General features: G+C 44.6%; 1 protein-coding gene across 1 annotated transcript; it reads right to left on the reverse strand.

The window, feature by feature from the left end:
• Nucleotides 1-522: 522 nt before the first annotated feature.
• Nucleotides 523-23,026, reverse strand: LOC308470957 (keratin, type II cytoskeletal cochleal-like). Its single transcript, XM_080994705.1, has 9 exons — nt 22,357-23,026; nt 20,700-20,908; nt 12,386-12,446; nt 9,991-10,086; nt 7,733-7,897; nt 6,824-6,949; nt 3,986-4,206; nt 2,785-2,819; nt 523-1,740 (listed from the first exon to the last, which is right to left on the reverse strand). Exons 1-9 carry the CDS (start codon nt 22,762-22,764, stop codon nt 1,550-1,552), a joined length of 1,512 nt encoding a protein of 503 aa, XP_080850831.1. The 5' UTR covers nt 22,765-23,026; the 3' UTR covers nt 523-1,549.
• Nucleotides 23,027-23,935: the final 909 nt, after the last annotated feature.

Consider the following 23,935-nt stretch of genomic DNA (forward strand, 5'->3'; position numbering starts at 1 on the left):
ATTCTGGATATGTTCGGGAAATTCTGGAAGTAATGCAACCCTATGCTGTGTGAATCATCTTGTAATGAATTTCAGAAATAGACCTTTCTGTTGTTTTCTCAGTGAAGTCATTGCTCCAGCTCTCAAATCCTAGATTTCTGAATAAGTTACTATATTTTTCCGTCTGTAAGACATCCCCATGTATAAGATGCCCCCTATTTTGAGAGACTCAAATTTAAGAAGATGGGGGGAGATGGCCCAGAGTATAAGATGCCCCCCTAATTTTTGACATTATTTTTTAGGGGGGAAACCTAGTCTTATACATGGAAAAATAGGGTAATTGATTGCTTACTTACCCCCCTCCCACTACAAGCACTCACTAAAGTTATAGCTCAACTGTGACATAAAAGGGTGTCTTGAAATCCATGATTTTTTTAAAAAAGCAGAATGTGAGAACATGTGGCACCATGTGAGAACTGGATACTCTTAAGTAGTTTGTGACTACAATGTGGAGTAGGAGGAAAAAGCCATCACGAAACAGAATATCATTCAGAGAAGAATTTTATTTTTTGTGACTTCCACATTTTCCTCCCCAAGAAAATTGGGAGAGGGTGGGAATCGATTTCTGCTTCCAAAACAGAGGACATGGAAATTGCCTGTATAGTTTGGAATTTCGTTTTCCAATTATACTTCGCTCTCAGTTAAACCAACAGCAAAACTCCCCTTGATCTCAATGGGAGCAGCACCACAATTTAAGCCAGGGATGGGGAACCTGTGGAGCCACCCCATAACAGCACTGCACTATAAGTATACTTGTTTCAAAAGTGCAAGAATGGGGAACTCTCTAGAATTCATTGGCTATACTTGCTGGGGCTGATGGGAGCTGTAGTCCATAACACCTAGAGGACTGGAGAACCATTTTGGTTCAACAGGCCAGATCTTTATCTCCCACCATCCTACAGGCCAACTTTGACAGGTGGGTGTTCCCTGTCAAAGTTAGTCCGTGGAACTTTGGGGTAAGATAGCAACAGAGCAGGACTGGACTCCCTGCACATCAGCTGATGAGCGGGCAATTCAGTCCTGATTTATGCAGGGTTCAGATGCCCAAGAGAGCTGCCCATAGGGAACCCTCTTGCAGACTTGAACCAAGCAGGACTCAAGGCATCAGCTGGTTTACGGGGAGTTCAATCCTGCTTTCTGCAAGGACAGGCTGCGTGAGCAGCTGAGCCAACCATGTTGCTACCCGGGCCAAACCTGACATCACATACAATGTCTGATGTAGGGCAGGTGGACATGGTTTTGGGGGAAAGGGTCTCATGATGAGCCAAATCTGGCTGGAGGTTCCTCATCCCTGATTTAGGCTGTTGATGTGGGAGGTGGGATAATGCACTTGCAGAATATGGCACCATCATTTCATTCATTACTGCTGGATTTAGCAGCCAGTTTGGTTCTTGGGAGATAATGATCTCATCTTCCCTATCTCTTCTTTACTTTATCTACCTCTGTTCTGGGGGAAGGGGTGGGGGGAATGGAGATGTGTTCAGGCAGTGATGACCTTGGTTTTCTGAGCTTAGTTTCTGACACTTCGTCTGGATGTGCTTGTTGTCACGCTGTACGTTGATTTCACGGCACCTGAGCCACCTCCAGAGGAGAAGCTGAGGCCTCCGCCGCTGCCCATTCCACTTCCGAAGCCGATTCCTCCTCCGAAACCATAGCCACCTCCGCTGCCATAGGAGCCACCAGAACTGGAGTTGAGCACAGCTGTAGGACACCAGGGAAACCACGTATTAAGCTTTGATACAGTAACAGTGTGGCCTCTTTTTGGGGAAATGAATTTCCAATAACAAGGGACTGTTTCCAATAACATGGAATGGGTTTATTAACTAGGGCTCAGCAGCAACTGCCCGTTACAAACATTTCTGATTGTGGTTATATGCTATTCATTTCAATAGCAATCTAGGCCCCAACTGGCATTCCTAAAGGTAAAGGTACCCCTGACCGTTAGGTCCAGTCGTGGACGACTCTGGGGTTGTGGCACTCATTTCACTTTAGTGGCCGAGGGAGCTGGTGTTTGTCCACGGACAGCTTCCGGGTCATGTGGCCAGCATGACTAAGCTGCTTCTGGCGAACCAGAGCAGTGCACGGAAACGCCGTTTACCTTCCCGCCGGAGTGGTACTTATTTATCTACTTGCACTTTGATGTGCTTTCGAACTGCTAGGTTGGCAGGAGCAGGGACCGAGCAATGGGAGCTCACCCCGTCGCGGGGATTTGAACCGCCGACCTTCTGATTGGCAAGCCCTAGGCTCTGTGGTTTAGACCACAGCGCCACCCACGGCCAACTGACACTCCTACCAGGTAGCAAAGATGGGAATCTCCCCCGTAACTGCAGAACCTCTAATGATGGAGGAGGAATATATTTTAAATAGTTTTATACACAGAATTTGGTGGTTCTGACCAGATCAAGCTTTGCTCACATTGAGTCAATTCTTATATTGAGCAACCGCTTATGTCCAAATGTTTTGTGCATTTTTGGTTTGGTTTGCCCAACTTAATTATACACAAAATAATTTGCATTAAAATTATATGGTTATATGTATAAAAGAGTCAGACCAGATGCTGCATTATATTTGTGTATATTCATATTAATACACACATATTGCATATGTATTAAGATTCCACCTCTTCTCTATCTGCTAAGCAGTGCTTACAGTAGGCTGTGCTTGCCAAATAGTCCAGATGTATTACAAATAATTGTGGTAGAAGGGGAAAGGAAGGGAGAGAGGAGGTGGGAAAAACAAACTTACTCATGCTCATAGAACCAGCTCCATCACCAGCCAGCCTATTGAGAAAAGAAATCAAGAGCTCCAGTTAGTTCTTAACTTTTAATGCCTGAAGGATTACAGATCTTGGCAACAGAAAGGGAACACAAAATAAATGGTTGTCTATATAAAATATTCAGAAGAGACAGCTGTGTGCCTGTAAATAGCGACCGATAATTAATGGACACGTTCCAGTCCTGGGGGGAACCATTTGGAACCGCCCTGCTGGACCAGGCTACAAGTCCACTTAGCCCTCCAATCTTCTCTTTTCAATGACAACCAGCTTGGGCAAATGGCCTGCAAGTGGAAAGGCAAAATTGAAGTAATAATATTTGGAAACAGCTTACACAAGCCTTTCCAACCACTGTCACTTAGTGGCATGTGAACTGTGAAAGCACAGTGGGTAAAGAACAGTCCTGTCCTAAATCAAGAGATCTCAGCCAGGCAACCTTACGATTTTTCGTGGATCAATTGATCAGTCACATTTGTGTGAATTTGCAAATGGGTAAAACCAGCAGTTTGAACGCAAGAAGCAAACTTTGCCTTTGGATGATGTGTGCATGCACTAGAGCAGACAGCAGCTACGCAAGACATTAAAATAGGGTGATGCCCCTCCTAAGATCTTACAGGACACGCCACCTGCACTGCTTTAAAAGTACAGTGGTACCTCGAGTTAAGTACTTAATTCGTTCCGGAGGTCTGTTCTTAACCTGAAACTGTTCTTAACCTGAGGTACCACTTTAGCTAATGGGGCCTCCTGCTGCTGCTGCACCGCCGAAGCCCATTTCTGTTCTTATCCTGAAGCAAAGTTCTTAACCTGAAGCACTATTTCTGGGTTAGCGGAGTCTGTAACCTGAAGCATATGTAACCTGAAGCGTATGTAACCCGAGGTACCACTGTACATGTTTTAAAAAGCAATTATCTATTTTAAAAATTTGCTGCTTGGGAACACCTCTTTAGCTTATTGCTTTTAAAATAAACAATGGGTTTTATCCCATAACAGTAATACCCAGAGGAGACACATTAACATGAATGATCGTGACTAACTGAGATCCATTCATTTGAATGGGTCTGCTGTGCAGGACCTAGCTGGATGCAGCCCAGTTGAGGCTAACCAATTGATGGATCAAACATTGCAGCCCTAGTGAAGAGGTTAGATGATTTGAGCATGGCATCTGGCACTCACCGGCTCTCCTCTCCTTCCAGCAGCTTCCTGTAGGTGGCAATCTCAATATCCAGGGCCAGTTTGACATTCATCAGCTCCTGGTACTCCCTCAGCTGGCGGGCCATCTCTTGTTTGGCTTTGTTGAGAGCAGCCTCCAGCTCTGCTAGCTTGGCCTTGGCATCTTTGATAGCCATCTCCCCACGTTCCTCTGCCTCAGCAATGGCAGCATCGAGTTTAGCACGCTGGAGGAAAAAAACCAAGGCATAAGATTGTTCAGAAGTCCTGCCTCTCCATCTCTCTGCCCCAAAGGAGAAAGAGCAGCCCAAATGGCAGAGGGTATGAATTGCATGCAGAAGGTTCCAGGTTCAACCCCCAGTGACATCTCCAGTCAAAATGGTCAATAATCAGGTAACCAGAAGGACCCTCTGCCTGAGAGCATGGAGAACCACTGCCAGTAGGGTGGGCTCACAAGCCTCTCCACAGAGCGAGGAGAAAAGAGCGCATGGATTGGCATGCTAATTGGTATGCATAGCTCACCATTGTAGGGACGACTGTGGCTGGGTTACCAGTGTGCGCCCGCTCAGCCTGCTGTCCTGGCACTAACTGTGGGTGGGCAACTTCGTGTCCCCTCCCTGTTCAGGGCTTTTTCTCTTTCAACTTGACTTGGGTTGTACAGTTCGACAAACACAAGACTCCCTTCTGCAACTTGGGACATACGGTCACTCTAACCACCAGACAGAATGGAAAGCACTGGCCTAGATGGGCCTGTCGTATGATAATGCAAAGTGGCCTCCTATTGCTACATGCCACCTGTTCCAGTCTCCACAGCAGTGAGCAGCTAACAGGACCAGTGGTCAGGGATTATGGGAACTGTAGTCCCCAAACATCTGGATGGCCAAGTTTGCCTATGCCTGCCCTAAGCTACTGAAGGTAATGGGGCCCTTTATATGTCCAGCTGTCCTTTCTCAACAACAAATTGTCGCTGTTTTTTGTGTTGAATATATGCTATATGGTAATTTATGGACCTAATAGATATCTAAAGCCATTTGCGCATAACAAAATATGTACATCATAGGAGCCTACACAACACAAAACACTGTTGCTGTATGTAGGTTTTATTTTATTTGTTTTTTATCTTTTGGAAATGTACATCCAGGTTTTTTTCCTTTAATTTTTTTTTGGAGGGGGGGGCCAAGAGAGTGGGGCCCTAAGCTACAGCTTGTTTAGCTTATACGTAAATCTGGCACTGCCAATCCACATTGCTCTTGGCTTTATCTGTGATAAATAGGTCCCACCTATTCTTGCCTGCACTCCTGCCAACCTAGCAGTTCGAAAGCACATCAAAGTGCAAGTAGATAAATAGATACTGCTCCGGCAGGAAGGTAAACGGCGTTCCTGTGTGCTGCTCTGGTTCGCCAGAAGCAGCTTGGTCATGCTGGCCACATGACCTGGAAGCTGTCTGCAGACAAACGCCGGCTCCCTCGGCCAATAAAGCGAGATGAGCGCCACAACCCCAGAGTCGGCCACAGCTGGACCTAATGGTCAGGGATCCCTTTACCTTTACCTTATTGTTGCCTGCTAAAATTTCCCTTTGTTGTGCTAATGGCTAGTTACCCCGGGCTAACACCTCAGACAGTCCTGACTTAATTGACTTTTGATACTTGGATACTTGGTTCATAACAATATATATTGCAACAGGGGAGTGCATGTCCATGCTGCAACAACTGCTTACAATCAGATTGCTGCTTGTAGAAGGCAAAGATGACTGAGACTAAGATGACTAGCCAACTGCATTGCTGCCAATGACTCATTTATTTCTTGCGCTCCCATTGCTCTGTTATCAGTACTAGACTCTCCTGTAATGCAATGTAAAGCATGCAATGCAAATATAAAGGAGAGGAAGGGCGTATTGCTGAGCATCTGGGCTTCCATTCATTATTCAGAGGTGGTGAATTGGGTCTCACTGTTTGCTTCGGTGTGGATGTTTGCTGGAGCCGCCCTGCCCTAAAGTCAAACAAACACTATGGGGAGTGATTCACAATGGCTTATCTCCCCAGCTTTTGAGCAAGCAAGCTTTCTGGTTAATTCATCATGAAATATCTAGTCCTTGCGGGTACACAATTACCGTACGTTTAAAAAAATACAAAAAACCAACATGTCATCCACTCAGCGAACCGCCAATGATTGACAGAAGACAGAAGAAAAGAGTAGTAAAGTTCCTGGCCAGAACTGTCATGGAGCCAACATTCATAGGAGACCTGCAGGATCAGGCCAAAAGGCTACCTTATATAGTGGCCAATGCAATGTCTGTTAATGAGAAACCCACAACTTTAAACTGAAATTACAGTTCTTGAGCACGGGTAGGCAAACAAAGGCCCGGGGGCTAGATCTGGCCCAATCGCCTTCTAAATCCAGCCCGTGGACGGTCCAGGAATCAGCATCTTTTTACATGAGTAGAATGTGTCCTTTTATTTAAAATGCATCTCTAGGTTATTTGTGGGGCATAGGAATTCATTCTTCTTCTTTTTTCAAAATATAGTCCAGCCCCCCACAAGGTCTGAGGGACGGTGGACTGGCCTCCTGCTGAAAAAGTTTGCTGACCCCTGTTCTTGAGGGGGGCATCAGTTTCTTCCAGGGGTGGAGGAAAGGGAACTAACTAACTCTCTCTCTCTCTCTCTCTCTCTCTCTCACACACACACACACACACCAAGTTGGCAATTATAGAAGCACAAAGTCACAAGAGATGTGGGGAGTGGGGCCTGTTTGGCCTATGCAGGGACATCCCCATAATTCATTTAAGTCAGTGTGTGTGTGTTGTATCACGGAAAACCCCACAAAGAGTTCTTTCCAGCTACTCACCTGATTTTTCACATTCTCAATCTCAGCCTGAAGTCTCAGGATTGTGCGGTTAATCTCAGCAATCTCGTTCTTCGTGCTCCGCAGGTCATCGCCATGCTTCCCAGCACTGGCTTGCAGGGCTTCATACTGAGATTAACAGAGAGGAGAGATGCTGTTGAAGGTGCAGGTGGGATTTGTTGCAGCAAAACAGTCTCCCTTCCTCACCACAGGCTCTTCTTTCTGGTGACAGGGCCAGTGCCAAAGACACATGGTACCTATAGGGCGGCATTTAACTAAATAATGTGCTAGTGCAAGAGGATTTCTCCTGGCACCATTGCCAAGTCTAGGGGGTGGGCACAGGGGGAGGAGAGGGAGAGAGCATTCTGTTGCACAAGGGGAAATTTGCACTGATGGAAATTTTTTGCTTATTACTGCAGTGAATGCAACCCATTGTATGCACTCAGGAAGAGTTAATGTGTTTGTGGAAAGAGGAAAATGAGTACAGAGATTACAAAAAGGACGTTACCCTTTCATTGTTACAATGATCAGTTCATCTGTCTCTTTGATTATTTGTGTGAAGCATCCTGAATGCATTAGCCAACAGGCATCACACAATAACACAATGCAGAGGAGGATGAGGAACAATTGGTTAAGGTGGAAATTATGACATCACAATGGGCGGATCAGAGAGCTTGGAACTATGCACTTCCATTATAGAAGTCCTGGAGGCTTTAAAAGGTAGGTGTGATCATTGTGGGGGGGGGGGGTGTCTCCTTTCAAGATCAAATCAGGGAATGCAGCAAATATGAAATGACACTGACTTCTCATTAGTCAAGACTGTAATTGGTAACCAACTCATTATGGGAGGATATTATTCATATCCCCAAACAGTTGATTCCTAATGAGTTCATCTTTGCCATCATGGCTCACCTTGCTTTGATACCAACTTTCTGCCTCAATCCTGCTCTTATTGGCAATCTCCTCATACTGAGCTTTGACTTCAGCAATGATGCTATCCAAGTCCAGGTTTCGGTTGTTGTCCATCTGAAGCACCACAGAAGTATCTGAGATCTGGTTCTGCAGCTCACGCAGTTCCTGGAAAATTAAAGAGACGTGCATTCATTGTCTGTTATCCTTCTTAACATCCTGCCTTTCCTTCAGATCAGGAACCATTAGGGTTTATGAGTAACAAAATTAAAGTCTGGCGGGTAGAGGGAGAGACACACACCCACCCCAGGCAATTTCAGCAGGCATGCAGTGGGAGGGGGGGAAGCCCTGTTGCGCAAGCAGAAGACCTTACACAAGGCTTCTGCTGACAGGACGTGTTAAGGGAATCCCATCCTCTATCATTTTCATCTCCCTTGGCTTATTTTCAATTTGCATTTAAAGTCTTAAGGGTATTTCTTAGTGGCAGTATTGAAAGGGAGGAAGGGCACTCTGCTACTACATTTTCCTTGCCCCTGCAAATCACTGAATAGTTCCCCACTTTTGCCAGAATTAATGGTCATGTGAAAGTGTGTGCCAATTTAAACCAGGTTCCATTGACACAGAATGATATCAGGAGCAGATTTGGAACCCACCATTTCCCAGGGTAATCCTTATTCCACCTGGGGGAGAATCTGGAACCAACTCTTAAAGCACAGGTAGGTCCTCCAAATGTTCCTGGTCTACAGCTCTCATCATCCCTGACCATTAGCCATGCTGACTGAGGTTGATGGGAGTTGAAGTCCAACAACACCATGAACACCCTCTCGTTCAAATTATAACTCAAAATGTGCCAATTTCAGCACACCAACTTCAACTTCCCTTTTGGGGTGCCTGTGGTGATAACTGACTGATTCATCTGTTCAGTTCACCACAAGGTTAACATAGCTGCTTGCATGCAAAATTTTAAAGTTGCTGCAAAATGGTGGACATAATATCCAGATAAACCATTATGGCATCTTTATTGGTTATGTGGCTTACCATGCACAGAGAATAATGGGGACAAATGTCCCACTGAAGCCCAGACACCAGTTTCAATTATCAACTGGTACAGGCTCAAAGGTATTATCTCCCCCCGTTCCTGCAACGTGGCCTATACTGAGTTCATCCTGCCACAAGAATATCAATATTAAGTCATTAAACCAACAAGACCTGCAAACTCCTTTTGACTTTCATCTGCTGCAGATGAGAAACATGTGAGGAAACCAACCGGATATGCTAAGCAAGGGCTAATTGTCTTCTTCGCTACAATACATTACTTAACAATACTTTTTTGTTGTGAGCACAACAAAAAGTAAATACAGACGACTAGAATGATATGCCTTCAATGTTTGTTGCTTTCATCACAGAGAACAAATAGCCATCATTTGCATTCAGTGGCTTATATAGCAGCATATATTGCACCTGGATTTTCCGGTCTAAATTTCTTTAGACTTGATCATTCTCATTTTGAACAAAGTGCTGCTGTTCATAAAAGCCTTTTAACCCTAACCCTTCATGTGTCTTTGCATGCAGCCCCATGCAAATGGCACATTGGTCCTCCTATCGAAATGGCGGGATCAACCATGCGAAACATGGCCCCTAACCACAAGTCTAAAACAGTTTTTTGCTGTTTGAAGAACAAGCAAAGCTTCTGCTGAAAATTTCTACCCACCCATCTGGGGCATTTAGGTTTTACCTTCATGGTTCAAAAAGGAAACAATGTCTACTTGTTACATTTGCATTTGGCCTTTAAGAGCATTGATTGTCTTCATCATTAAAGTCTTCAAACATTCTTTCATGCCTTATTGATGGGTATATTTAGTTCCTTGAAAGGACTAATGCAAACATAACCATGTTCTTTTCTTTTTCCTAACCAATGTTAGAATATTTAAGTCAGGGCTGAGCAAAAATATTCCCTCCCGTTTTAAGAGCTCAGTTTGGGAAGGTGGCACCTGCTTCATTTGCAGAAGCTTCCAGCGTTCAATCCATGGTATCTCCAGGTAGGGCTAGGAAAGGCTACCGTGTGAAACTCCGGAGAACCACAGAGACCTTCACCATCCTAGTGCCCTCCAGCTATTTTGATCTACAACTCCTGTCACCCCTGACCATTGGCCATGCTAGCTGGGAGGCTGATGTGAGTTGGAATCCAACAACATCTGGAGTGCAATAGATTGGAAAAGGGTATCCTAAATGGTGGAAAGAGCATAGAGAAGTTTACTTACATTTTCATAGAGTGCCCTCAGGAAGTTTATCTCATCAGTCATTCCATCCACCCTGGCCTCCAACTCCACCTTGTTCATGTAGGATGCGTCAACATCCTAAAAACACAATCAGAAAACCAAGTTTGATAACATAAAGGCACATATTTACATGTATGGTGGGAGTGTCACTGATTGGCAGTTTTGAGAGAGATGGTGTTCCTAGCAGTTAATCTAATAACAAAGGAAGAATTGATACCAACCCCTTTGTTAGCATTACTGGCGACATGGGATGGGGCCAAATGCAGATGGTTTGAATAAAGAATAGATTCTCTAATTACTGTTTGCTGTCAGGATGGTTATTGCAAGAAAATATTTAGAGGGATCAAATTTATGGTACAGTCAAATCTGGTCCATAGCTATTGCTGGAAAATAGGAATTAGTAACTTTTCAGTTTTAAGTGAGACTGTCATAATACATCAAGGAAAATATCCTGATATTTATAAATAAAATAATTATGGTTTTTCACAGGGACTGTGAACAAAATTACCCACATTTGTATTGTGTGTTTTTAATTTTAATTCTGCTTGTCTTTCATTATTCTTGTGTATTATTGAAGTATATGGTCTTCCTTAAATACATAAAATAAAGAAAACCAAGTACACTGAATGAGATTTCACTGGAGTGAGGACTATGGTGAAGAGAAAACTATTGTCACCTTGTGCAACTGATGGAGAATTCCACCTCCATGTACCAAGAGTTAATCACCCTCGGACTGAAAACCATTGTGCCCTGCTCTTAATATGAACTGTCCTAATCTATCATCATCAACAACATTATCATCATTTTATTTGTATGCCGTCTTTCCATAGTTGAAACTATGATTAAGGCGGCTTACAACATGACAAGATCTACATAATTACAAACATAACAGAAGTCATAAACAATAAAACACGTCAAAAATACACAACCCAATGGAAACAATTTCCACACAAATCATAAGATCTAAAACTAAAGATACAACAATAATATCAATAACAGCAATAGCTCTCTCAACCCCCCATAAACAATACTCCAGCCCAGGAATCTGTTCAACAGCCTCAGCTTTTGTAGCTGGAGTCAGTCCGCACTCCACTCTCCCAGGTCAGATGGGAAAGGGGCCAGTAAGGCAGGGTGCAGGTCTTCCAGGGCTCACAGCCAAGACGTTCTCATTTAAAACAACACAGATAAAAATTAAAAACAGTTTAAAAGAGGAGCTCTCGGTGCTAAGGCGCAGGTGCAGTCCTTGTGAAGCCTGTCAAGCCCCGCCCCAAGCCAGGTGGAAAGAGGCAAGGGCGGGGTCCTTCAAGCCCTCAGCAGGCAGTCCAGGGGTTGCCAACCTTTTTTGGGTCTGTAGGTGCATTTCCAACCTGGAGAAATTCTCCTAGGCACCACACCACACATCAACCAAGCACACACAGCCATCTATTTTTTGGTTACAACAGTTAATTTCAAGACTAACTTCAGTGGGAGGAGGAGACACTGTGGGCTCCAGGGAAGGCTCTGGGGGCACATGTGCGCCCACAGTCACCACGTTGGCTGCCTTTGCCCTAGTTTGTTTCCAACATTGCCAACGGCCTGTTTGACTTTGGATAAGTCACCTTCCCTCTTTGTGTGTCTTTTATTATTCTCCTTGTCTATCTTGTCTGTTTGATTTGTAAACAAAGGGAAGAGAAAGGCCGTGTCTACACAATGGAAAATGTGCTTTGGGTGTCCAGCCCAAATAATAAGGAAGCGAGTGCAATATTCAGTGTGATTCAGTGCAACAGAGGTGCCCAACAATTCTTTCTTTACTGAAAATGATCTTCAAAGGTGTTAGAGCAGTAGAAGTCGAAGTCTGCAGCACACTGATCACTCTGAGAAATGATTCTCTGGCCCATCTCCCCCACCTTCTGTGAACGTAAGCCTGATCATCGTTAAGGTTGCTTTTTTCAGAATCTTTGCTGCATTCAGTTCTAGCTCCTACAAAGAGCAAGTGGAGCGGTGATACAAAAACTGTACCACTTAATATTGCAGGTGGGGAGAACATCACTGAATGCTTCTCATGGGGCAAGAGGAAGACCCTATGTATGGGAAGCTAGCATATCAGGGAGAAGGCAAGTCTAATTTTCTATGTGCATTGTGGGTTTTTCCAATATGGACCAACATTTAGCTATGTGACCCCTCATCTCCACTTTGTAGTGCACTGTCTCAAAACAGTTTTGCCACCTCCTTCACTTTAGCAGATCTCAATTCATAGAGAGCTGCAGAAATACTACTGGAAAAGCTTGCAGCCTTAGCATCTTGAGTGTGGCCATCAAGGCACAACCATAGGTTTTGAGTCAGAACACATATGATTACCAATGACACTGTGAATAAAAAAACAGTTATGGTTTCTCACCTTCTTGAGCACAACAAAGTCATTTTCTGCTGTTGTGCGCTTGTTGATTTCATCTTCGTATCTGTTAGAAAAAGGGAATTAAAATACATCATTTAAATGTACATGTAGGTTAGTAGAATCATAGAATTGTAGAGTTGGAAGGGACCCTGGAGAACATCTAGTCCAGCCCCTGCAATGCAGGAATATGCAGCTCTTGCATACATGGATCGAACCTGCAGCCTTGTCGTTATCAGCACCACAGTCTAACCAACTGAACTAACAAGGCAAAAATCATGGCACACAAACTCCAGATTGCAGTTCTGTTCTCGAGCAAATCAAGACCATTAACCGTATTTCATCCCCCTTCCCTTTCAGTGACAACCAACTTTCTCTCTTTCCCTCTCCTCCCTTTACAGAAAAACAACTGTACTTTGTAAAAAAATCCTTCATATCAGATTCTCCAGTCCTGAAAGCTACTAATTAAGTTGGGCTGCAGAGTTTAAAGGGTGCAATCCTGTGGCTCCTGGGAGAGCATTCTTTTCCACCTTTTCAAACTTGGAGATGGAGCGCTGAATGTTTGATCCAGCCTCCCTGCCACCAGGGAAACTGGCAATAACCTGGCCCAAATAAACGTAAGATTTCTGACACTGGTATGGCCAAAATGGATGTGTGCTAGGTGTGGTTCAGGGATGTGTTGGGGGGGGGGAGAGATTTGGAAACAGCTTGGTTGTTCCCACCAAGTTGGTCTAAAGCTCTCTTGGGAATTTCCCTCCTGGTGTCCCCAATGAAACAAAAAAGAAAAGAAAACCCCTGAGAAATGGATAGAGAATTGCAGGAGCACCTCCAGCCTGCTTGTGAGAGTCCAGCAAAGCTGAGGGTGAAACCACCTTTGAATTTCTCTGCCCACCAGTCTTGGCACTTTGTCAAATCAAATAAATTCTAGGCACCAATTACCTGCAATATGCAACATCAATACAGCATTCTGGTTTAGCCTTTGCTACTTGGCTGTCAAAATCATTCAGTGGAGCCTCTATTTTCTCTGGTTCTACTTGCCAAATATGAACACAACAAACATCTCTACTTTTCATTTTCAGGAGCAAAACTGGTCTGTTCATAATTGCAAATGTGTGCCCTAAATCTAGGAAGCCAGTTATTTTGGATTTGGAAATGGGGGGGGGGGGATTGAGGGAGAGAAAGATGTTGCTCTAAGAAACACTTTTGCATAGCTAGAACAATTTCACAGCGTGGGGGGAAATGCAAAAGATGGAAAAGCAAGATGAATGGAAAAAGTGTGATGACGAACAATAATAATAATAATAAAACCTTTGCGAAAATTAGATACCCTAAGTTTCCTGACATGGGCAAAAAAACATGAAAATAGAGCTGTGGTTTGCAGCGGCCACAATTTCTTCTGCTCTTAACCAAGAAGAAACGCTATTCAGACTCCACACTGACAAACACAAGATTGAGTAGGTACAAAATGGATGATAACTAATCAGGCAACCATCCTTCTGAGAAGCATCTAAGGATTAGAGTTGACCTTCAACTATGTAAGAGTCAAGAATGTGGCACTGTTTCAAAGAAAGAGGAAGAAACAGTCATCCCCTCCCTTCTCTCCACTCTTGAAGACGGATAACTGGTTTGGCAATGGCCCTTGAGCATAAATACCAGAGGACTGGAATGGATTTCAGTTTCCATAATTGGTCAATACTGTTGCAAAACCCCAAAGGCAAAAGATAGAACAATAATATTCTCTGCCCCTTCAGTGCTATTTGCATTTCAGATGCCTGCCAGTGTCTTTTCATGAGGTTATTGGCAAGAGAGAAAGAGAGAGTTCAAAGGCCTTTGTGCAAAGATAGTGTAGTTAAGGGCAGGCCTTCCTCTGTGTCATTTACAGCATTCATGTAAACGGACTTTGCTTTTATTCCACAGCCATCATGACTTCAAAGTACTTCATATCCCCCTCTCTATTGTCTTGTTGGTGCTTGTTGAACAGTTTCCTCTTTCAACAAGCCTTCTCAGTGGAGATTGTTATCCTATCTGGCCTCTTGCAAATAACCGATTTTATATATGCAATATTTTAACTTTTTATATGTATGTAATTGCCTTATATATGTTTTTAGTGTCTTGTAAGTCACTTTGAGATGCACCACAGGAAGCAATTCATAAATTGCTACTACTACTACTTTTGTTTTTGGCAAATTATTTCCACAATATATATAATATCAAATCTAACCTAGAACCCTTGGCTATTGAGCCAGCATAGATCACATAGATTCCCACCCCCCTTTTGATTTTAAAATACCTTGCCCTTCCCTGAAGGAGTTTGTGTGGCACATATTAGTCTCAAGAACAACTCTTCAACATTGCTTAGAATGTAAAGGAGCTTCAGACCGAAGACCCTTCTTGTCCAGCACCCAACTAGATGTCTATGAGAAGTCCACAAGAGGCACATGGTCACAACACCTCTCTCCCCACTGGTGCGCCTCAGCAACTAGTATTCAGAGGCAAAGGGTCTCTGCTTGTGGAGGAAGAACACAGGCTAGTAGTCTTCTCCTCCATGAATTGGTCTGACCCCACTTTAAAGCTATCCAAGATTGTGGCTATCATGGGAAGAACACCCTCTTGGCTAACAGATGCTGCATGCACACAAGTGATCTGGTGAACAGGATTTCTTTGAAATACGAAGCAGCACTTTCACAACTAAATGTTCTTCCATGTGGTCACTGATCAGCTGAGCGCAGGTCCTGCTCAGGTATCAAAATTTGGCAACCCTTATATGCATTCTGTGAATAAGACTTGAGTGGAGTTCAGAGATCAAGGGTGGGATTGAGGGGGCAGAAGGTAGATTAGGGGCTTACTGGTAGATCTCTGAGTGATTTCCAGCAGATCACTAAGGGTTTCTACTAGCAGCTGCTAAAACAATAGCAGCTCCCTCTCTCTCATACCTATGCTCTTCTGAATTAGGCTGCTGAAATGAAAAAAGCTTAAGGGGAAAACCAGGAGTGGATTTGTGAGTCAGCAGACTGTACACCCAGTTCTGGCCCTGAATATATATTCCCGGATGGATCATGTGCTTAGGGGCACCCTGTTCTTTAATTCTATGTTTGCTCCTTATCCCTCTAGCAAATAACAGAGTGGATCTCGCTATCTTGCGCTCTGCCCACCCCTGAAAGTAAAGAAAGGCTACCCTGAGCAACTTCAGTATAAGGCGTGATAAAATTGTACTAAACTAAATGCATTGAATCTTGGCTTGACTCTCAGTGGAAGCAGCAGCCCCTGAGTTCTCCTCAGGGCACATTCCACCGGTGAATAAGATAAGGTGATTTTTGTCTATTCCTCCTTCCCCATAAGGGACACCCCATAAGGGACGCGGATGGTGCTGTGGGTTAAACCACAGAGCTTAGGGCTTGCCGATCAGTAGGTCGGCGGTTCAAATCCCCGTGACGGGGTGAGCTCCCGTTGCTCGGTCCCTGCTCCTGCCAACCTAGCAGTTCAAAAGCACGTCAAAGTGCAAGTAGATAAATAGGTACCGCTCCGGCGGGAAGGTAAACGGTGTTTCCGTGCGCTGCTCTGGTTCACCAGAAGCGGCTTGGTCATGCTGGCCACATGACCCGGAAGCTGTACGCCGGCTCCCTCGGCCAATAAAGCGAGATGAGCGCCGCAACCCCAGAGTCGGCCACGACTGGACCTAATGGTCAGGGGTCCCTTTACCTTTACCTTCCCCACACCATGTGGACTAAGGTGCTGAATGCTGCAAGGGAGAGGAAGAACAAAAGGCACCTCCCTTTGAAAAACCTAGGTCTCCCACATCTGCAGATGGACAAATCTGTCAATTTTGGTTTCTCCACATTTCCAAAGAAAGTCTTCACAAAAATTCATCAGCATTTCTATGAGAATCTCTCTGAAGAGGCACATTTCTGCAGAGCAGTTTCCCCAAATGCAAGACATTTCTGTATGTTATTTTCACAAATGCATTCATTTTTATGCACGCTTGTAAGTGCATTTTTGAACATGTAACTTGGCAGGGGAACAGCATTACCCGATTCGGAGAAGTGTGAGTTTTGTCTTTCGGTTTGCATTGCATTTCGTAAATAACACATATGGGAAGTTCACCTTAAACTGATTCAAATTACTCCCTTGTTTTTTTAGATATTACCCATGTCTATGTTTCCCCAAGAATATTGTTGGGAGCCTGAGTGCAGCTTCACACTTGGTCTTTGAATCATCCCTGTTTGAAATCACAAGGCAAGAAATAAGAGACTGTTTCAAATTCACTTATCTCAGAAAAAAATCTACTCCACAAATCTATATCACTTTTATAGAATGCTCATTGTCATAGCTCTCTCTTCCTTCCCCCAAAACATTGTGGGAGCTGTAGTTTTGCTGAGAATTCTCTACATTGCATATCTTCAAGTACAGCCTTGCACAGAACTATGTGTCCCAGGGCTGACTGTTGAAAAAGAATGACTTTTATACCAGTTTAAATATGCATTATAGATATGCCCTTGGTTCAGGAAAACGCCCTTTGATTGTAAAGCGTTGGCAGCTGTTTCAAAGGGGCAATTCAGATGATTAATAATATAGCAACCCTAACCAAGCCCTACCCAGGGTCGCTGTCTCTCTGCACCCCCCTCACCAGTTATCCTAGCTATGCATAATACGGCTGCACCTGGGGAAGGATTACTAGTTATTGACTTTTCTCCTCTATGGGTCACACCCTGGGGGTTTATCAGTACTGTTTGCTTTCCGTTCCGGTCTGAGCCAGTTTGCCAACTCATATATATTTTAAAGCACTATAGGTGGGGCGGGGGTTAGGGTGAGGAATTGGTTCCCATTGAGACTTCCTCTAGGAGCATGAAGGACCTCTTGTACAAGATTAAACTGCCAACCTTTGCTCCGCTCGTCTCCATGGAACTCTTTTTAATAACACCAGGTGTGTTCCTTTGTGAACTGCAAAGTTCGTCGACAGATACAACGTTTAAACTCCCCCCGCCCCCCGGCCTTGCAGCAATTCTTTGCCAAGGGAGAGGGAAAGCCAGGGAGGGGGGGAGCTACCTTTCACTCGCTCGAATTTTCCTCTTTGAATTAATTGCACAAAGCAGCTAATCTCAATTGTTAGAGGACACGAAATGCACACACATTGCTTTTTAAGTGCGTGGCCGTGCAAGAACACAGCATATGGGTACACAGTGAAAGCGTAACAGCTGAAACGTGATTTACTAAAGCTTTAAAACACCAGATATGTGATAGAGCAGAAGCTTGGTTTAAGTTCTGTAGATTCAGGGTGTGGCATAGTAGTTAAGAGGGCTGGGGAGTGGTCTGGGGAGAGCTGAGCGAAAATCCTCACTCAACCTTGAAGCTGGCTGGGCAAGCTGGGACCAGTTACTCTCTCTTGGCTTAGCCCACCTTGAGGGGACAAATAATGGGGGTGGCTACAAATGGAATAAACCATCCAAGCTGGAAGGGCAAGGGCAAAAAGCTATCTAATCCAACCCTGTGTTGTGACTGTGCGGGGAAAACTTTTGATCCACAACCTCACAGATGACACCTGACCCTCCTAATCCAAACCAGAGAGAGGGTGAGAGAGAGAGAGAGAGAGAGAGAGAGAGAGAGAGCCTGTGACAACAGCCCCAGAAGAGCCGTGCAACAAATCCAAAGGCATATAATGCAAAAGGAAGTAAAACACCATCACAACCACCACCACACACATAACAATCTGCAGACCACAACTGAATCCAGAAGCCAAATCTTGTTAAAACTGCTGCTAGGGTAGACGTGAGCAAGCTTTTAACCTTAAGGTCACTGCACCTCTCTAATAAGTTATGTATACCAGGAAATTATTAAAAGATGGAGGTGTTTCAGCCCATAAACCTGCTGGAAATTCCTTCTCCTGCCATATGCCAAAAAAGCTAGCAGGATCAGAGAAGAAGGCTTTAACCTAGCCCAGCAGGACTGCTTTTCATGCGCAGAGAGCTACAGGTGTGGGTAAGGGTAGCATATGGGTGAGGGCAGCATTCAGACATGTGATTTCCCCCCTGCAGCCTGAAATGTTGAAGTCCATAGTGGGCTGTGCCACACCCAGGTACTATTTCGGCATGAGGAAATCAGCCCTAAGGCTTGATATTTAAAAGGCAAATCAGGAGAGCTTAATGATGTCTCATGTGACATGCATGCAGGCCCATTGGGATTAAACTATATATTCTTTCTAAATTTTTGACACATACCCACACCATTTCCACTGCTGTTTAATGTTCTTGCACTTTAACAAAAGAGTAAGTCTGAATCTGAAGTCTCTCCTCTAATATGTTATTGCTTCTTATGTGGCTCTAGAGTCCTCTCATGTCTCCTTATAAGAAATACCTCTCAATTTGATATCACAAATATGTTTTTATCAGCACAGTCCTGCTGCCCATCCCAGATCGACTCCAGAAGATTTCCACGACTAGCTTCTAGCAAGGTAAAAGCCTGCTTTTTAACCAACCAATACCTGCTATACCACTGACAGGGAGCCTGTGACTCCCAACTCAGCAACATCAGCTCCAGGAAGTATAGCCATTGGCCAGTGATTAGGTATAATGGGAGTTGTAGTACAGCAAGACTTGAATGATTGCAGATTTCCTATCCTTGTGTTATACAGCCCAAGTGTTTTCCTTGTGCTTTTTGTGGCAATTGCCAATGTATTACATTACTGCATTCTAATACTTTTCTTTTTTAAAAAACAAAATTGCTTTTGTAAACTGCTTTGATACATTTTGGTGGTAGAGTGGTATATAAGTATTTTTATAGTAAAATAAATAAATAAAATTCAACTAGGTTGGGGACAAGTTTGTTCAATCATTCTTCCTTGAACTAATGTAGATAAAAACTGTGGATTCAGCCACCATGGATTCCCATGAACACAGAAACACTGGGGTGGTAAACCTTTCCAAACTCCAGATATTGATGAACCATAACTCTGGCCAACAAGATCTATGGTCAGGGATGATGTAGTTCAGAAACACTGGACTCCTGCAAGTACCCAACACTGGCTGAAGCAAAGTCATTCTGCTGCTATCCTGTTCCATACCTTTAAGTATATGACATTTATTTAACACCCTTATCTTAAGCAAAATATGTGTCCACATGAATGCACTCTGAGGTCCTGCTCCAAGGATGGGGAGCAGGAGCAGGTACAATAAGGGACCATGCAGTGTGTGGCTTCCAATGAGAAGAGTCTAACAAGGTTACAATCAAACCATTGCATCAATATTCAGTTTGGGAAACTCAGTGCCAGGCAGGCAGGATTCTGGCATCCATACAGGAAGGAGGGGGGTCACAACGAGATATATTCAGACACTAAAAGGCTACCAGATCTTGGATGCTTTCAATCAAGGGTGGGGAACCCATGGCCCTCCAGATGTTGCAGGACTCCAGCTCCCATCAGCCCAAGCCAGCATGGCCAATAGACAGGGATTATGGGAGCTGTAGTCCAGGAACATCTGACAGGCCAAAGGTTCCCCACCCCTGCACTTACCTGGGCCCTTGGAAATACTCCAAGATTATGAATGCCTGATGTTGCCTGTGCTAGGTTTACTGGATACCCAGTGCAGTTTCTTTAAAAGTTGACGAATTTTTTGCATGCTTTGGAAGATGCAGCAAACCCTCATACTGAGGTTGCAATTCTCCACTCATTTACCTGGGAGGAAGTCCCATTGAACTCAATAGTTTGTAGTTTTGAGCAGACACTTTCATGCTCACACTGCGAACAGCATGAGAGTCATCTCAGGGTATCTCTGCATACACCTGCTTAGAAGTAACCCCTAGCAAACTCAGCAGTCAAGGGGGGGAAGAGGGCAGGATTCCTACACCTTTGCAGGTTGCATTAGGTCACATCCACACCACAGATATAACACACATTTAATGCATGTGGCTTCCTCCAAGGAATCCTGGGAACTGTGGTTTGTTAAGAGTGATGGGAAAGCCATGTGCTTTAAATGTATGTTGTGTATGTGCCCTTAGAATAGGGGGATTCAACAGGTGTAGCTTGCCTGGCCAGCTAAATCTGCCGAAATTCTTTCTTTGGTATTAACTATCAAAAGTGCAGGGATCCTGACCTCTCTTTTTGCACCTGACAAGCCTAGTGGGACTTACTTTGGAGTATACGTGCAGAGGCTCACAGTGCACAATTACGGTTGCTTGGGAGTTGGCCCCACTAAAACCAATGGGATTTGCTCTCAAAAGAAATGTGCATAGGATCGAAGCTTTAAGCTCTTCCATTTAGAGCCAGGTGATGCTTTGTGAATGGGCCACCTGAACCTGCTCATCTCTGCAAAAACCGTTATGAATACATTACTTGTTCTTGAAATCCTCTACAAGATCCTGCATGTTCTTCAGCTCTCCCTCCAGGCGTCCCTTGTCGTTCACCAGGGCATCCAGCTGCCTCCGCAGGTTGCTGATGTAGGCTTCAAAGAAGGCAGGGATGTTGCTCCGTGTGGTCTTCTGCTCCTGCAGGAGGTTCCACTTGGTCTCCAGCATCTTGTTTTGCTGCTCAAGGAATCGGACCTGAAAAAAGCCCCCGAGGCAAATTCCATAAAGCCTGTCATTCTGCCAGCAGGACTCGAAATACCACAAAGCAGTAGAAGATTATGGCCCTTCATGGCTCTCAGCTCTTAGATGTGGGGGTAGATGGGGCTGGGGGAAGGCGTCCTCCGAGGAATGTAGATAGATGAGGGCGTGGGAGGAAGGAGATTCACTGATTATTTGTGGGAGAGGAACAGCTAAAACTGCAACACTCTGGATAAAACTATGCTGAAAATGGAGATTTTTCATATCAAGTATTTGCATTTATCAGGTGAGTAAGATCCAGAGCACAGTGTAAATAGTAGAAGCTTGGATTCAGGTACATGTTTTGCAGAACTTTTGGACTTCCGATATGTATTTAGATTTCTTTTGATCTACATCAAGATTGATTAACTATACCTTTTACTGCATTTCCCCCCCAAAACAACCCAGTTAAGGCTGTGACTGATCAGTGATTCCACCCCCTGCCCCAGGTTCATCGTGCCTAAACTCACAGCCTGCTGACTGCATCACAGTTGCAATGGGGGAGGGATGTGAATACACAAAGTTACCGGGGCTCATTGTGTGTGTGTGTGTGTGTGTGTGTGTGTGTGTGGACATAATACTTCACAGGAAGTCAGTGTGGGCTGACTATTAAATTCAACACATTTCTTCTTGGGTAAGTAATGCAAACTCTACTGCAATGTGTTATGAAGGTTACAGCTAATGAATGCTTGTGATATACCACAGGGTAACAAATAAGATACTCCCGGGTATCTGAGAGAACTTAAAAAGAAAAAAAAAATGGTCCAGGAGCTAGAAGCAGGTGTAATAAAACATTTATTGAAAATAAATAAATGGATGATAGACTATATCTCCATGGGGTTGCAATCTGTCCTCTTTTACCTTATAAAGTGTGGTGCACTTTAACAGAGATTTATTGATCAATCAATAAAAGAGGTGAAGCTTCAATTCACTGATATTTTTTTAAAAAATATATTATTGAACCTATGAAATCTTTTAACCGCCTTAATTTCAGAGAACTGAAGCTGCAGCAAGCAAAAGATAACTGTATGTATGTTTTACTTTGGATCCCCTTCTCATTCCACTTTCCCCAGTGTGGGGTGTGCTGGTCACCGCCTTCACATGAGGGAATAAAAGCCATCATGTTGAAGTTGTGACACCAACACACCCTGCTATTAACCAGGCCGTGAATAAGGAAGATCACGGAGAAAGCAATGGCAGGGTCATGTTGGTCATCGAGTTACAAATCAAAAGCAGAGAACAAAGGCCAGTTCAAATAAAACATCTAGCAGAGGCACAGTTGAGCTTACAACAAAAGACCATACTTCTAAGCAAAGCACAGCCACGGCCCCATGAGGCTTGTAGAGAAGCTCCTATCGATTGCTGGGACACTAGAGAAGGATCAGAATAAGCTACGTCTAGCTCACCTTATCGATGAAGGATGCAAACTTGTTGTTGAGGGTCTTGATCTGTTCCTTCTCCTCCTTGCGCACCTTCTGGATGGTGGGGTCGATTTCCAGGTTGAGGGGCGACAAGAGGTTCTGGTTGATGGTGACCTCTTGAATGCCTGCAGGCGAAAACCCTCCACCATACATCCCTCCATGTCTGCTGGAACCGAGGGCACCGTAGGAAGACTGGACGCTGTAGGAGCTGGCGGGGGCAATCCTCCTGACGCCAGAACCCAAGTTATAGAGGCTGGAGCTGCCAAAGCCCCCCGGCTTGCTGAAACTGCCGCCGCCTCCGATTCCACGAGATGAAGAGACGGAGCTGACTCTGACCTGGGTGAACCCGCCGGACCCGGCTGCTGAGCGGGAGCTGTAACCAAATTTCGACATGGCCTATTCAAGCAGGGCTTTCCTTATTTTGAAGAGAGAGAGGGGGTAGGAAGAAACAGCAAGTAAGGCTCGGAGGAGTTAAAGAGAGAAAAGTCCCTCTGAACCTGCAGGCTGGCACTTCCTCCCCTTTTATCCGTTAGAAAGAGCTTGGGGGCAGAGCAGGGATCGTTTTACTGCCTGGACTGGGTGTGTCTGGCGGCCGTCCCACTGCTTGCCTTCAACCTGCTGAGCATACACAGGAGAAACACAGCCACAGAAACCCTATCGGCTCCACTCCCTGCACCTTGCACTCGCCCCACCTTTGCTCAGAGGCGGCTTTCGCCCTTTGTTGCTGCACAGAGAGAGCAGGTTGCACTCTGAATACTTCCATAGCCTTAGGACATTCTCCCTTCCCTCCTCGATTTGTCCATGTTCGTGTGGGAGTCAGGGAAGGGTGCCGCAGTTATCGCACATTTTTTTCAACCTCTTGCTGCGAGCAAAAAGATTAAGAAGCAGACAAAGCCAAGGTGGGTGAGGGAGACTAAAAAACAGATGAACAAAATGTGGTGGGAGAGGTGTACTTCAAATGTTGCCTCACATTTGACATTTCACTTACGTGCTATTTTTCTGAGGCTTTTATTATTATTATTTCTAAAAAGAGGATTCACTTATCTTGTAGAGTTCATATCAGGGCTACCATTCCAAGCACAATTACCAGGAAGTAAGAGGCAATGTCCACACCGAAGCAGAAGGAAGCTGGCTGAAGGGTGTGGGAGGGCGTGGGGAATTCTGGAATGTCCCTCTTTGGCCGGCAAGTAGGGGGAGGGTATCTTCCCGAATGCCTCCTCCCACTGGAAACGAGCAAGCCTCTCTACAGGTAGAAAATCAGCAAATCGGGGAGACATTTTCTCTGCTGCCTCCCTGCTGCACTATTTTTCTAAGCACAAGGAGTCCATTGTTTGCTTGTTTTCATGTTGGGGAACGTCCAGGGAATGCAAATTCTTATCTCTCCACTCAATGTGTTCAATAGGGCTCAGCAAGTCAGCTTAGAATGTCAGACTTAGTGCCATTGAACTCACTGGGTTCTGCTTCTAAGCAGGGCTGATCCAAGACATTTTGCTGCCTGAAGAAGAGCAACCAACTGCCCCAAGACAAGGTGCTAACAGTACCTTGTCTAGCTGGGAATATTAGA

This window comes from Podarcis pityusensis (assembly GCF_964106645.2).
Source record: "Podarcis pityusensis genome assembly, chromosome: 2".
Taxonomy (NCBI): Eukaryota; Metazoa; Chordata; class Lepidosauria; order Squamata; family Lacertidae; genus Podarcis; species Podarcis pityusensis.